Here is a 15,484-nt window from a genome sequence, read left to right on the forward strand (position 1 = left end):
CAACGCTGATGTAAAGTAGCGTAGCCAACCTGTGAGAAATGATTTGCATCAACCCTGTCATCGAAGTATATGCAAAAACAGATTCTAACTGGAATCCGGTGAGTATTTTCCACGGGTGTCCAAATAGCTTCAACCACCTAATTAACTGAAGTCCTGTTAGCAATGGACAATGGTCAACTATTTGGTAGCAGCTAGCTAACTAGCTATTGACGTGGCTAGGTAGCTAACGATATTCAGTCTTCCCATCATCTCTCTGGGTTGGCGTAAGACGAGCTGTGTGTGTTAGAGCTATATTAACGTTGAAAGCTTTATTGTTACGTAGCCAGCTAGCTTGACACATGGATGTCTGCGTTAACCTGTCTAGAGCTAGTGTTAATGCTAGCCAACATCTCATCTGTTTTTTGTTTTGCTGTCAGTTCGTTTGTTGCAGCCAGCACTGTTGCATAGCGCCCCCCCCCCCCACTCCCCCCCCCATGTGTTACGGATTTACATAGTCAAGGACATGGATTGTGTCTCGCCAGAGAAAGCTACAATGTGGTCTGCACTATAGTTTAATGATAAGCATCTCGCTGACTGGCACTGACGGACAATTGATACAGTGTATCCCAACTTACTGGAGTTATTCAAGACAATGTCAATGCTGCATAAACATGATTCTCCACAGTTGTATTAATTCCTCTGTCTGATGCAAATTCAGTTCTAAATTTGTATAACGATACTGCATACCGATACAGATCTAAGCCAGAAGGCGTAAGTGAGAATAGTGTCTTAGGTGAGCCTGTCGTTCAAAAGCAATGAGTACAGTGCGTTTCTGACCTATTTTTTTAAGTTCTATTTGCTTTGATAGCCTAACCTTAAATTCTTTATTTGACAGTAATCTATGGTCAATTAATTTAATTGGTGTTTAAATAGCAAACAACTGGTATACTCCTTCACCTACTTCAAGGCTATAATTAATAACAAAGAATAATAGAGGGCGTGATCCCCATTCAGCAAGCTTTCCGTTCAAATACATAACTGTTACCAACAGTTTGCAACATCAGACTGGCCAAAGTTGAATGCAAAAGCTCACTCTGTATGTTAGTTTTTTTTAGGTGTTCCTTACAAGACAAGAGGGTAAGAGATAAGAGTTGTATGGGTTTGAAGTAGTGTGTCCTTTAGCTTGAATACACTTTACATTTACAGTTAGTCATTTAGCAGACGCTCTTATCCAGAGCGACTTACAGTAACTATAGGGACATTCCCCCCAAGGCAAGTAGGGTGAATTGGACAAGGACACAACGTCATTTGACACGGCGGGGAATCGATCCGGCAACCTTCTGATTTCTAGCCCGACTCCCTCACCGCTCAGCCATCAGAACACTAGTGTCTGGACTTCCCCCAGTTCAGAATCAGACATTACTGGAACTGTCTGGGTCTGTTTTTGGAATGATTACGAAATGTTGTTTAGCAGGCGATAAAAACTGACTCTGCTGATTCAATCGAAACTGGGAATCTGTTGTTCTCTAAGACTTAACCACGGGACTGTTTTTTAAAGAATAAAAGAAAGATATTGCAGTAGTTCCACTTATTTTCATGTTTGTCATCTCTGAGACCTATTCTGGGTGTGGAACTTCTGCCCTGAGTTCTTATGCAGCACACTAACACAGTCCCCCCCCCCCCCCTGCTCAAATCATTAAACAGCCATAAATAGGCCTGAAAGATGAAGCGATTGTGCCAAAATCTTGACTGAGATCCTTCTCAAAATCTTGTCTTGTCTTTACTTCGGTGCTGTCTCGAGACACAACTTTGTCACATTTCCTTGGTAGCGTCACCCATGACCCATACCAGGGTCAGTATCTGTGTGTCACTTCCTGCAGCAAGTCACCTGTCGCCTTGTTTCTTCTCTCAGTTCTCAGAGTAGGGAGATGTCTCAGCTGAGCGTCCGACGCTGGACCCCCAAACATGTTGCCAAGTGGCTGAAGGAGGAGGGCTTCTGTGACTACGTGGACCTCCTGTGTAACACTCACCGTCTGGACGGCACCAGCCTCTTGACCCTGAGCGAATACGACCTCCGCTCTCCCCCGCTGGAGCTCAAGGTGCTGGGGGACATCAAACGCCTGATGGTGTCCCTCCGCAAGCTCCAGAAACAGAACTCGGACATCCTAGAGGAGCTGGGCTTGCCCTTCGACGGGCACTCGCCCACCGGCAACGGTGGGGGTGACTGGCACTACAACGGAGACCCCACCGCGGACTGCGATCACGCCAGGACAGCTCCTGTGGGCGAGGAGTACCACCAGTACACCAACGGGAAGTACAAGCAGCAGACGAGACGTCTGGACCCCGAGTACTGGAAGACAGCCCTTAGCTCCGTATACGTGATGTTTGTGTTCGGATTCACTTCCTTCGTCATGGTCATAGTGCATGAGAGGGTGCCGGACATGCGCACCTACCCACCCCTGCCAGATATCTTCTTAGACAGGTGGGTTTGCTAACTGGAATACTTGAGAAAAGTGCGCTGGTTTGTTTAGTATTTACCATATACCGAAATAGTAGTTTATAATGACAACAACAGTGATGTTTTGGTGGGAACATGAAGGGGTGCTTGAAAGGCAGCAGTGAAAGTGAATATGATGGTGGGGCAAGTCTGGGAGTCAGACCAGAAATGCTTTGCCTTTTTAATCAGCTGCTAGAATATCAGGCCAGATGAACGTTGTCACTGCCCTATTTTCTGCACGTGTCTGTTCTTAGATTCACGTATTTAAAATTGCGTGTGGTCATAGACTACGAAGACTGTTGTTTATGCTAAGTTGTTATTTGGAATGTTCTCAAGGCAGTTTCAAGAGTACATTCTAAAAGGCGATTTGAGACTCTCATGCAGTGGCAAATGCCAAAGTGCTGCTGGCAAGATGACCAAGGGAATAAGTCGCTCTCTAGATCTCCTGTGTTGCTTATTTAAGATCCTCTCTGTTGAGAACATTTCCCGAAAATTAAAAGAAGCTCCTAGAATGTTTAACTGTATAAAAATATGACTTTCTAATTTAAAGATTGTTGAAAATAGTAAAATATCACTTCGGTTTACTTTATATTTTGTGTCTCTGGTCACTGGTTTATCTGGTTTATTTGTTTCGTCTGTGACGCTAAACACATGTTTGTTTTAATAGATCGGGAGAAAGAATCTGACCAGCTTGCAATAAGAAGATTAAACCCATTTCTTTCTGTAACCAGTGTTCCTAGAATCCCATGGGCCTTTGCCATGGCCGAGGCATGTGGAGTCATTCTTTGCAACATTTGGCTGGTGGTCCTGCTACTACACAAGCACAGGTAGAGTAACGATCTGGGGCAGCATCAAATAATGGAACTCACACACTGTGTCCTGGATTCACTGCAGCGTTGTCGTTGAAACGACCCCATCACAGGTCAATCCTGCTGCGTCGCCTGTGCAGCCTCATGGGAACAGTGTTCATGTTGCGCTGCATCACCATGTTCGTCACGTCCCTGTCGGTGCCTGGACAGCACCTGCAGTGCTCAGGAAAGGTACTTATTTTCCCACATACATGTAAAACAACAGCACTTGGTTTCTGTTGGTTACATGGAAGCGTAAACCTGATTTGGATATTTTCTTCTCAGACGGTGGTAGACTCGTGCTCAGCTGAATGCATGCGGGAATAAATGGGAGTACTTTTCTCTGACCCTGTCTTCATCCTTGCCCTCGTCTTCCTCCCAGATATATGGTGATGTGTGGGCCAAACTACATCGAGCTGTGGCCATCTGGACTGGGTTTGGAATGACCCTTACAGGAGTCCATACATGTGGTGACTACATGTTCAGTGGTCACACTGTGGTCCTAACAATGCTCAACTTCTTTGTCACTGAATGTGAGTTTTTCACACCTGTGTGTCTTTTGTTTGATAACTGATGTCTTGTCTCGTTGCTCCCACCTAGTGTCTTATAGTGGTACTTCAGATTGTAATAATCATTCAGTGAAAATACAGACCGTTATCATACTGTTTCAAGCTAGCATTGAAATGTGTATCTTGGTTTTACAGACACTCCAAGGAGCTGGAACTTCATTCACACTTTATCTTGGGTCCTAAATTTGTTTGGCATCTTCTTCATTCTGGCTGCCCATGAACACTACTCAATCGACGTGTTCATCGCGTTTTACATCACTACCAGACTCTTCCTGTACTACCACACTCTGGCTAACACGCGAGCTTACCAGCAAAGCCGCCGCGCTCGCATCTGGTTCCCCATGTTCTCTTTCTTCGAGTGCAACGTCAACGGGCCAGTGCCGAACGAGTACTGCTGGCCTTTCTCTCGACCCACGGCCATGAGGAGATTCATCAGGTAGGGAGAACACAGCAGCCCAGGGAGCAGACGGCTGCTCTCTCCACAGTCGCCAACGTGGGTATATGATGTTTTTCATTTACAATAGTTAAGAAACTGTTGAAATGGCTTGCATGATCGTGATCCTTGTCGTGCCATGGTCTTGACAGGATATGGATGAGCCAAACCCCCTTATGTTATGTGACTTGTGCTACCTCTGCTGGCATGTTGAAAGGGATTAAACAATTTCTGTCGACTCTGGGGTTTGTTAGAAAGTGTTCACCTTCTCCCTTATTTTACTTGAAAAGTGAACTTATTGGGGTAGGTTATGGTTGTTGTTTGTTTCTAAGGAATGGAATTGTGAAAATATTCTCCACTCCTCTCTATACGAAGTGCATTGCAAAGCTGGGAGCATCTTTATATGCAGAGTCTTAAGATTAAAACAAATCTAGAAGACTTGGTGGTGGCAGTCGTGATGGTTTGGGACACCATGAAAAATATATTCTCAGGCACCATATGTAACCAAATACCTTATTTTGAAATCAGTATGAATAGTTGACATCCATGATTATACAATTGTATAATCATTAAAACAAATTATTTTCTAAAGACTAGATTCTTTGTCAGCATATATGGTATTTAAATGTTTCTGACTCAATGACTCAAGCTTTTATCTTAATATGGACCACCTAAAAGCAATAGTAGAAACATGATCTATGTAAAGTGTTGCTAAATTTCTTAATATGAAAATGTGTTAACATGACATTCAAGTTGTTGAAACATATATTACTTTATTACTGCTGGCTATTATTATGGTTGTAAGGGAGTGCAAAAATACATCATTTCAAATTAAGCAATGGTAGTTTTAACAGTATTACCTGAATGTTGAATGCTTGATTTCTAACCTGTTCTTATAGTACAGAATATGGTATTTTGGTTTCTTTCATTTTGGTAGTATACCTTGATCCAAGCAGATCTTAGAGAAAGAGAGCCATTACCAGTGTCATTTCAAAAACAGCCAAAAATGGAATGAGAAAGTGTACAATTGTGTTTAAATCATTCCATTTGCCAACTACTTTAGGTGTAAAAATAAATGTGTATTCATAGGAAAAGCATATTTGATGAGATGTTACATATTGTGGAGTTGTTTAGCTTGTAACATTGAGTATTAAGTGAGCAGACTTCATGACAGGTTTACACTATACGTATATTAATCAACATATTTTCTCAAATTGTTTTAGCACCTTCACAGATCCCTCATATTCCAATGTATTATTATATTAATGTCTTAATTTATTTCACTTTGGATATATCAATAGTTATTTTTTTATATTTCATGTACTAAGTTTTTGCAACATGCACTTGAACAAAAATATGTTTACAGTTGCTTATAACTATGTGTATGTTTGAAACACAATGTGCTTTGATTATCAAGATTGATCTCAGATGTTCCTCTCATTAGAAAAACAACAAAAACAACAGCATTAACACACTTGAACTGGTATTCATGGGTGTGCATGTGAGTGTAGATATGACCAATACTTTAAACGTGTTCTTGTGTTGGTTTAGTCCATCACGTAAACACATCTCAAATTTAAAGTACAGTCATTCATGTCACCTTGTTAACCATTATAGTCTTGGATCCCCAGCTCATGAGTTCTAGCTAATTGCAAATAACTGCTAATGTTAGACACATATGTTGTTATAGCTCTTATATTTGTGGTTCTGCGTTTGGTGTAGTGTTCAGAACAACAGTTTAGGACTATAGTTTTACTACAGGATGTTGAATTCAGTCATTTCCTACCAATGTAATAAAAATGTAGCAATGTTGTGGCTTAGTTGTCGTGCCAGTTGATGGCATACTTCTCTTCCATCATTAAACTGAATTTAAAATCACGTGTGAATGAATTTGTGGTAAAAACAGGATTTTCATTTACATATACTTAATCCCATTATAAATTGAAAACATACAATTCAACAGAGATATGCTCTACTCTGACCAGTTATAATTGGTGGAAAAACGTAATTAGCCTAGTACAGTGATTTTACATATGTTCTATGGAACTATAGGAATGGTTGTAGTTCAAGTTACCTCCCTTTACAATGTGTGGTGTTAAACGCGAATTAAGTGAACGGATGTCTTGTCGCAATTATATTTGAGCTATGCAAATGAGCCGTTATGTGGAAAAGGTTGGGAATGAATGGCTGGCCTATACACATCAATCGTAGATGGATAGCTAGCTAGATGTTTTAGGATTCATCCCAGGCCATTATTAATGATAAAGTTGGCAGGTTTAACCTAGTCGTCATTGTATGTCAAGTGAATTTAGCCATTAGTACAGTTGCCTACTGTATCCAATCAAAATCAAAAGGTTGAAGAGATTACTGTCAGTACTGGTTTATTTAGCACTACAGTATGAGACTGGTCTGACTACTGACTGTAGGCTAGCCTAGTACAGTAGCTAAGACAGCAAATTGTACAGTAAGTATTGGTTGCGTAAACAGCGCTTGTTTCTCATTCAATATCTCGTTACTAAACAATCACGCTAAATAAATCTACAAAGTAGGCGGGACATAACACTAGATCAAGAAAGAAACTAGTAACAGATACCATCCATATTTGTTACCACCTCGCTAGCTACAGTACACTGAGTTATCTAGCAACCAACAGCAGCGTCAGTCTGTTCAAGGACCCAATCTTTGTGGTTGCCATGGCGGCAAGGAAGGCTTGCAATTGCCGTATATATAATTTCTTAAAAAAAATTCTGCTCGGCTAAGTAGTTAGTATAATAAAAAAAAAATACACGTGTAGACAATAATAATTTCTATGTATCAATATTAAATACTTGAATTAATATAAATACATTGAATTTCCAATTACTTTAAAGGCAAAAATCGAACTGCTACAATTGCTGGGTCCTGCCACACCTCGGTCAAGAAGGGGTGTTGGATGCGGTGTCTCCTTCACATCGCCCTCCAGCTGGACACGATTTGCTGAGAACACAGACTGTCTCCCCGAACATTTGTCAGTAAGTACATAACTAGATTTATAGCCAGTTTCTTTTTCAGTTACTATCTTACTATCTTATCTCAGAAATATTGGCAGGTGAGCTGCTATTTCACGGTGGTAACATTAGATAGATAGCCAAATTGTGTATTTTCAGTTGTTGGCTAGCTAGTTTAGCTAAGGTCAGCAACGCTAAAACGCTAGCTAGCTACCGACTGCTAAACCGTACAATTACAGTTAGCTGGCCAGCTAAAATAGCTACCTAGCTCTCTGGCTCGACAGTCATTTCTGCTGTCATGGGCAGTTACCTATGGAGAAGAGACAAACCTGCTGCTGTCATGTCAAAAGAGATTTTTAACGAGTAGCTAGCAACAGGTAACTGGAGAGGGACCTTTATAAAGTCTGATAAATGTAATGGAAATAAGACAGCAGCCTTGTCTCTTAAAATGAATAGAACACAATTAAATAGGTAGGATATATGAATCTTATCTCCTATTCAGGAAAATGGGACAATAGTGAGTACATTTTGTGACAAGCTACACTAATGCTGCATCGCCTACTACCTTCTATCGACAAATATGCCCTTTATACCTAACTCTATGGTTAACGGATCTAGTTTTCAGTTTCATTATTAGTCATCAAGAACTGAACTAACTGGGGCATGCAGAATTCTGTCATTAAGTAGATAGAGTACCTGATAAGAGGTCTTCAAATCCTCTAACTATTCTCTCTCAGGAAGAATGGCTGTCCCCCCCTCATACGGCGACCTTGGCAAATCAGCGAAGGATATCTTTAATAAAGGATATGGTGAGTTTAATTAAAATTAGATCATATTATTGACTGACCTTTAAACATGTCATCTTTGACATTAAATATATATAATACAAAACCTGCACACAAACGCTTGCTTTTGGCAAAGCCATATAATTAAGTTGCTTTGAACAATGTTGTGGTCGTTATATTTTCCCAGGTTTTGGATTGGTGAAACTTGATGTGAAGACTAAGTCCTCAAGTGGAGTGGTGAGTTAAGCTAATAAGGATGGTGTGTCCAGTGACGTAGGGGAATGTGAAAATGCCATACTATAGCTTCTACATGTCCTAAGTGATCCTTTTATTCGTGTAGGAATTCAAAACCTCTGGCTCATCCAACACGGACACCAGCAAAGTCAATGGGAACCTGGAAACCAAATACAAGTGGGCTGAATATGGGTTGACATTTACAGAGAAGTGGACTACAGACAACACACTTGGGACAGAGATTACTGTGGAAGACCAGGTATGCAGGAAAAAGACTGAGCCGTTCATGAAACGCACTGCAATGGAGTGTGTTTGGGGAATGTATCAATGTTAATGAAATTGTTTTGATGTAGTAATTTTTTTCTCCTTTTTAGATTACTAAAGGGCTGAAACTTACATTTGACACCACATTCTCACCAAATACTGGGTATGTTTTGCTGTAAAACAATCAATCATAGTTGAATATGTCTCACCAGGCCTTTCAGTCAAATGGGATGTGCAAGAAAAATGACAAGGGAGCCATCCCAATGCTTTGTGTAACCTAACTATACATGTACTGGATACAGAGTGAATTGTGGGATCCCGTTCATGTACCTATTTTCCTGTGTACTGTTTCACAGGAAGAAGAGTGGAAAGGTCAAAACCGCCTATAAGCGTGAATATGTCAACCTTGGCTGCGATGTAGACTTTGACTTTGCTGGACCTGCCATTCATGGGGCTGCCGTGGCAGGCTACGAGGGCTGGCTGGCTGGCTACCAGATGACCTTCGACACGGCCAAATCCAAGATGACCCAGAGCAACTTTGCCGTTGGTTACAAGACCGGCGACTTCCAGCTGCACACCAATGTGTAAGTATCTTCTTCTAGTTGGAGGGGGGTCAGATGGCTGAGCGCTTAAGGAGTTGGGTTATTAATCAGAAGGTTGTTGGTTCGATTCCTGGCCGTGCCAAACAACGTTGTGTCTTTGGGCAAGGCACTTCACCCTACTTGCCTCGGGGAGAATGTCCCTGTGTTTACTGTAAGTTGCTCTGTATAAGAGCGTCTGCTAAATGTAAATGTAGTTTCAGAATCAGAATTTGATTTATTCGCCATGTATGTTACACAAACACAGAATTTACTGTTGCAGGAAGTTGCCATCAATAAACATATACGGATCTTAAATTAAGTAAAGTATAATATTTAAACTAATTCTAAGAACTAAGCAATTAAAAAAATAATATATAACATTTACATAGAAATAAGAATACGTTTCATTAGTCTTTCACAGAAGAGAGGTAAACAAAGTAAATAGAAAATGGCAGGGGGGGGCGACTGCAAATCTCCAACGGCCCCCCACATACAGACTAGGAACTGCTAATGTTTGTGGTTCATGTCTATGTTCCAGTAATGATGGCACAGAATTTGGTGGGTCCATCTACCAGAAGGTGAACGACAAGCTGGAGACTGCTGTGAACCTGGCCTGGACCGCAGGGAGCAACAGCACCCGCTTTGGCATTGCTGCCAAGTACCAGCTGGACTCCACTGCCTCCATATCTGTAAGTGGTTCTTGTTCTTCTAGTTAATAATAGTCATAAGTGGGTACTATTGGGAAATCGATAGTCTGGTACATTGCATTTAGATGTTATTTGTAATGTTTTAGTTAACTAATTGTGCTGCTTTTGTTTAATTTATTATTAAGGCTAAAGTGAACAATGCCAGCTTGGTGGGAGTTGGCTACACTCAAACTCTACGGCCAGGTGAAAACTAGCTCTTGTTTACATAGCACCCCTTACACTTCACCTCATAGTTGCAAATAAATACATCTATTTCTCAAATTTGAAAACTCAAACGTCTTCTCTGTTTTGCAGGTATGAAGCTTGTCCTTTCTGCTCTGGTGGACGGAAAGAGCATCAATGCTGGAGGCCACAAACTGGGCTTGGGGCTAGAGTTGGAGGCCTAAGCATGTCCACAAACCCAGTGACCTCACAGTTAAGGTAATTTCAGCAGAAACTGGCATTGCGTGTCTCCAGCCCACTCAGCAAAACACACTCCCGCAGGGATCAATGCCCCCCCCCCCCCCCCCCTCACCCCCCCCCCCCCCCCCCCCCCCCCCCCCCCCCCACTGTCCTGATACTGTTAGATGGCCTACCTTACAACCACTGTCTAAATTTGTCGCCATTATGTGTTTACCGAGTCTGTTATTTATACAGCCATGTACCTCAACCCTGTTCAGTTCCTGCTATGAAATGCATCCTTCTAATTAACGCAAACCTGTATTTGTTGATTTGGTTTATCAGACAATCCAAGTACAGTTCTAAGAGAATTCTCAGATTTTACTTGTGTGATAATGTAATCTGAACATAGAATGTAAACCTGAACTTATTTTGCACACTAGTGGACACCTTTTTACCTTTTATTTATACCCTACTTCTCCCTTATCGTTTGCACATGTATTAGCATTTCATTAGTAAAATGCTTTGCCTGTTGTCATGGCTGCTCCTACTTAAAAATGCTTACCAACTAGACACTATTTGATTGGATGATCTGTATTTATAAGTACATGTTTATTCTTGCCCACCCTGAGGTCAAATGTAGGCCCAACCTCGATTATCTTGATCAAACTGCTTCTTAGTTGAACATGGAAGTTGCAAGACGATGCCAAATGGTTTTTTTCTCTGTGTGATTAGAGTGATGGTACAGATCTGAGTGCCTCCTCCACATGCCCAACCCATAGTTGTGTAAAATTGATTGGGAAATTGATCAGAAACCTAGTCAGTGTGTATGTCTACCTTTGCAATAAAGTCTTTAAACAGAAGCAACTATTGTTTCAAGAATGTTTTTAACTACTAACTAGACCTGTATTATAGAGGTACAGCACCATTTTCAATAGACTTTGGTTTATGTTGTATGTCACGGTGCATTTAATTAAAGATTGATCTCATTCAGTAACAAACCATGTACATTAAGTAGACACGTTCAGGCTTTGATATTTGTATTCCATGAACTAAACAGATGTACCGTGTGTACACACTCACAATACTCTTGTCATTTTCGTACTCACAAAGGAACAATTACATTATCCACAATCTTAACAGTTGAGCTATAACATTGACGTTAAGGAACAGAGACCTGATAATAAGACATGGTAAAAAAATAAAGGGATTCTAATAGAAACCCGCCTTACCATTAAGGACAGTTACCTGATTGTCATTACTTAATGGAAACACAAAAGCAAAAGCTACAATTTGAATGCGAGTGTCAGTCCATCTCCAACAGTAAGCATGCTCAGGTTGATCCGCACATCTCGATGGAGCTTCTTGTTCAGCTTGTCAATGGCCTGGGTATCTACGTCATCTTCTGCAGGGTTGACAACCTTCCCGCTCCACAGGACCTGTGGGACAAACCCAGGGCAAGAGCACCCATCAAACCCAGGGCAAGAGCACCCATCAAACCCAGGGCAAGAGCACCCATCAAACCCAGGGCAAGAGCACCCATCAAACCCAGGGCAAGAGCACCCATCAAACCCAGGGCAAGAGCACCCATCAAACCCAGGGCAAGAGCACCCATCAAACCCAGTGCAAGAGCACCCATCAAATGGTTGAAAGCAATCCTTCCATCCTAGTGTAGTCCATCCTGGGGGGTCAGATGACTGAGCGGTTAGGCAATCGGGCTATTAATCAGAATGACGCAAGGCACTTAACTTACTGTAAGTCGCTCTGGATAAGAACATCTGCTAAATGACTAAATGTAATGTAGTCTGACCCAGGTTTATATAACAGATATGGACTGACGCAGGAATACTCACGTTGTCGATGGCGATGATGCCTCCCTTCCTCAGGAGCTGCAGTGATTTCTCATAGTAGTTGTCGTAGTTGGCCTTGTCTGCGTCGATGAAGATGAAGTCAAAGGTCTCGGCCTCCCCGGCGGCCACTAGGTCATCTGGGGAAGATGGCTGCCATGTCAGCGTTGTTGTCATGGTGATCGTGTCGCAGTGTATGTCGTGGCGTAAAAAAAACATGGCATACCGTACCTAACGTCTTCAGAGCAGGTTGTATGCGTAGATCAATTTTATTTTCCACTCCAGCCTGCAACAAAAAGATTCTAGATTATGAAAAGTAATTGGTTAAGAATATATATTAAAAAATGAAAATTTAAAGAAACATTTCCATTCCCATTCAATGCCTTTGGACAGGTCTTTAACATCAAAACTACTATAACCACAGCTAATGACGTCTCAAAGTTAATCATTATGATCCCTAGAGGTAGACATGATAAATGATTAACTCAGGTGTGCCATATTGTGTGTTACTGATAATGCCCGTGACACCAAAGCATGCACTCTTCAGTCAGGATGCACTCAGTACTCTGCCAGCAAAGATGGCGTTCATTATGACATGCAAGTGTCTCAATCAGAACTTGTATCCGTTACCTTGGGAACCAGTCAATCCACTGCACTCAGCACTTGCCATAGTGGGAATATAGTACTAGTCAGTGCTATTGCATTGCACCTCCAAATATTTTTATGATCTTCACAAGCTTAGTTTGTTAGCTTCACCAAAGATAGTAAAAATGGCAAGCAAACTGAGAAATGTATGAAATTATATTTTAGGAAACAAACCCATGATTACCTCCTTCCAGAAAGGTTTGCCTATGTTTGTGAATTTCTCGTTGACGTCGCAAGCCACCATCTTGCCGTCCTCTGGCAAAACCAATGCTATGCTCAGAGTATTGTAGCCAGTGTATACTCCTGTTGACCAGTGACCAAGGATCAAGTTAATTGGGCCAATTTACATAATCGACAATGTTGATCTATTTTTGAGACTGTAATGGTATCACTCAAATAACTATCACAAACTGATATCGTGCACAGGCTTACACATGGTCATAAGTGCTTAATTAAGTATGTATAGTATATATGTTAATATATATTGTGCATACCAATCTCTATAGCTTTCTTGGCTTTGATAAGTCTGGCAAGGTTAGCCATCAGCTGGGACTGCTCGCAGGCAACCATGATAAAGTTTAGTGGATCCTCCATGGTTCTCTGAAAGAGAAAGATCTTCATTTTAATCCCAAATCTTATTGTACAACACGACTAAAAGGGATTAGTTATTTTGTTTTTAACCCCAGTACTCAGGGTCAATGTACAGTATATTCCTGGTGGCTTTGTTTGCACTGGTTCCTGTTCAATCAGATCATCCCATTTACCAGCCGCAGTTTTTTCAGGGCCGGATGCTCCCTCATCGAATGATTGATAACATATTGCATCAACGGGTTATCTTTTCCTCCACTGTGGCTCTTGAAAATGTCCATGCTGGAAACTCGGGATCTTCTTTTGCCTGAGGAAGACATGCCAGCTTGATAAGTATCTCCCTAAAAGCTTGAATGGTAAGATCAAGTAAAACAGAAGGCACTCCTGCAGCAAGATCACAGCTTATCTGACAGCCAACATGCAGCACCACACATGCAATTTAACTTTTGACATTTACTTTTCTAAAGTAGCAAAGTTGGACCCCAAATCTTTTTTCGCCTTACCGATGTAGTACCCGGCAACAAAGACAAGCCCAAGTGTTGCAGATCCAATCAATGCTTCTCTCGATACTTTGTAGAGTGACATTGTGTAAAAGCACCGTGTCTAATCACTAGATCAAGGACTAGTAACATCGTTTCCTTGTTTGCATAGCACACTGCCGTATTACCAGACGCATTGAATTACTTACTTTAAAATCCATAGTGGACACTGACGTGAAATATTGACTTGCGCTTATATTACAATGATTTTGGTCAAATAAAAGTGCAGTCATGTGACGGTCATATACTGGGTATGTGGCTACAGTGTAGTCAGGTGTCAAAAACATACAAATAATAAGACACATAAAATACTCAGTACACTAAATAGCCTTCACTCGACAATGTGATATTTTGATTATTTTTTTGCATAAAAAAAAAATGTATTTCCATAATCATTCAAGCATTTCTCTTTGGAAAAGCAACCACAATCAAATTCTGGACATCTTCAACTTTTTATAATCGAATACGTGTTATTGTGTCTGATCATTGGGATGTGGTCAACAATTCAACAATTCAAGTGCTTTATTGACAGATAGGATGAAGAAGCACTTAATAATTTACCAGTATAGAAATTATGGTGATAGAATGGTGGCTAAAACAATGTTACAGTATAGCGTAGGCTACTTACCGCGTGCAGAAAATATCCTGTGATGCTTGTTTTACAGTTATTTCTGGTGCCTTATGTTCAAACTGCCGACTGTGCCGTGACCACTGAATAAAATGGCCTCCGAGGAGGGATGGAGGAAGGAGGGTCTGTGATGGTGAATAATCAATTTAACGCTCGATTCCCCCCGAAGAACGCGCTCTTAATACATTTAGTCATTTAGAAGACGCTCTTTAATATAGAGAGACAGTGAACCATATAATCGTTGTGTTATGCAGCCCGGCTCTAAGATGTCATGTGCTTTTAACACGCGTTTTCACACACATGACCATAAAACAAAACACAAATCAATTTGCTAAGACTGGAATGGTTTCTTGGGTTGTTTTTTAAATGTGTCTGCTTACATAGTTCTACATTTGATTTAATTTATGCGAGTATAGTCTGTAGTCTCCCCTGGACTTTTTCCAATAATGATCTTATCCCATGTTTTGCACATATTTGCAAATTCCGTCAAGTGAACAGTCACGTAATCATCGATTTTGACCACAACTGAGGCCAACAGAATTGAATAAAAATATGTTTTAATATATTGTTTTCAAGAACAATGTGGAACAGTGAGAATACAAAATGAATGGGCACAATGCTTATTTATACAGTGTAGCCTGTAGGCGGTGCTGTGCAGTCAGTGCACTCCTGTTAAAGGGGCAATTGACTGCAAAACCGATTTTACCTTGTCATTGTTGAAAAACGACAGTTCGGAGGGTTAACTGAACATACCGTGAATATCAAAGTCCATTGACACCTCTTTCCTATTCAAATCTCAAAAAGAATTTTTTTTGCTGTAAAACGCTAGCTTTTCAACAAAGCCACCGGTCCTACGTAGGACCGGTGATCGCCCTCTTATTGGCTCTGGTCTGTATCTTTGTCACGCCCCAGAATTTACATCCAGACCAGCCCGAGGTAGCGTCTATCTCCGATACTAGTTTAGCTGCGCGCTGC

At 41.1% G+C, this 15,484-nt stretch overlaps 3 protein-coding genes across 4 annotated transcripts; 2 read left to right on the top strand and 1 right to left on the bottom strand.

Annotated features, from left to right (window-relative positions):
• Positions 1-9: 9 nt before the first annotated feature.
• Positions 10-6,198, top strand: LOC124475271 (sphingomyelin synthase-related protein 1-like). The gene is made up of 6 exons (XM_047031739.1): positions 10-98; positions 1,892-2,461; positions 3,208-3,303; positions 3,399-3,516; positions 3,707-3,857; positions 4,029-6,198. The coding sequence occupies exons 1-6, from the start codon at positions 70-72 to the stop codon at positions 4,331-4,333; spliced, it is 1,269 nt and encodes a 422-aa protein (XP_046887695.1). The 5' UTR covers positions 10-69; the 3' UTR covers positions 4,334-6,198.
• A 1,035-nt stretch (positions 6,199-7,233) lies between these two features.
• Positions 7,234-11,125, top strand: LOC124475284 (voltage-dependent anion-selective channel protein 2). Its single transcript, XM_047031768.1, has 9 exons — positions 7,234-7,337; positions 8,051-8,122; positions 8,286-8,335; positions 8,439-8,591; positions 8,707-8,759; positions 8,953-9,180; positions 9,716-9,866; positions 10,010-10,067; positions 10,179-11,125. Exons 2-9 carry the CDS (start codon positions 8,056-8,058, stop codon positions 10,268-10,270), a joined length of 852 nt encoding a protein of 283 aa, XP_046887724.1. The 5' UTR covers positions 7,234-7,337; positions 8,051-8,055; the 3' UTR covers positions 10,271-11,125.
• LOC124475287 (catechol O-methyltransferase domain-containing protein 1-like) lies at positions 10,727-14,609 on the bottom strand. 2 transcript variants are annotated; one of them, XM_047031776.1, is made up of 7 exons: positions 14,510-14,609; positions 13,519-13,649; positions 13,249-13,354; positions 12,939-13,057; positions 12,341-12,395; positions 12,116-12,249; positions 10,727-11,701 (listed from the first exon to the last, which is right to left on the bottom strand). In XM_047031776.1, exons 2-7 carry the CDS (start codon positions 13,621-13,623, stop codon positions 11,549-11,551), a joined length of 672 nt encoding a protein of 223 aa, XP_046887732.1. In that variant the 5' UTR covers positions 13,624-13,649; positions 14,510-14,609; the 3' UTR covers positions 10,727-11,548. The 2 variants fall into 2 exon arrangements, with proteins under 2 accessions (XP_046887732.1, XP_046887731.1); XM_047031775.1 differs by lacking the exon at positions 14,510-14,609 and adding an exon at positions 13,846-14,021.
• Positions 14,610-15,484: the final 875 nt, after the last annotated feature.

Source organism: Hypomesus transpacificus, chromosome 13, assembly GCF_021917145.1.
Source record: "Hypomesus transpacificus isolate Combined female chromosome 13, fHypTra1, whole genome shotgun sequence".
NCBI lineage: Eukaryota > Metazoa > Chordata > Actinopteri > Osmeriformes > Osmeridae > Hypomesus > Hypomesus transpacificus.

Excerpts from the sequence above, each read along its gene's own strand:
- LOC124475287 (XM_047031775.1), bottom strand. The coding sequence starts at position 13,927 with ATGTCACTCTACAAAGTATCGAGAGAAGCATTGATTGGATCTGCAACA. Across the intron at positions 13,355-13,518 it reads CCCTGAAAAAACTGCGGCTG|AGAACCATGGAGGATCCACT; the intron begins GTAAATGGGATG and ends TTTCTCTTTCAG. Across the intron at positions 11,702-12,115 it reads GCATCATCGCCATCGACAAC|GTCCTGTGGAGCGGGAAGGT; the intron begins GTGAGTATTCCT and ends TTTGTCCCACAG.
- LOC124475271 (XM_047031739.1), top strand. The coding sequence starts at position 70 with ATGCAAAAACAGATTCTAACTGGAATCCG. Across the intron at positions 99-1,891 it reads CAGATTCTAACTGGAATCCG|TTCTCAGAGTAGGGAGATGT; the intron begins GTGAGTATTTTC and ends TTCTTCTCTCAG. Across the intron at positions 3,304-3,398 it reads CTGCTACTACACAAGCACAG|GTCAATCCTGCTGCGTCGCC; the intron begins GTAGAGTAACGA and ends ACCCCATCACAG.
- LOC124475284 (XM_047031768.1), top strand. The coding sequence starts at position 8,056 with ATGGCTGTCCCCCCCTCATACGGCGACCTTGGCAAATCAGCGAAGGAT. Across the intron at positions 8,123-8,285 it reads TATCTTTAATAAAGGATATG|GTTTTGGATTGGTGAAACTT; the intron begins GTGAGTTTAATT and ends ATATTTTCCCAG. Across the intron at positions 10,068-10,178 it reads CACTCAAACTCTACGGCCAG|GTATGAAGCTTGTCCTTTCT; the intron begins GTGAAAACTAGC and ends TCTGTTTTGCAG.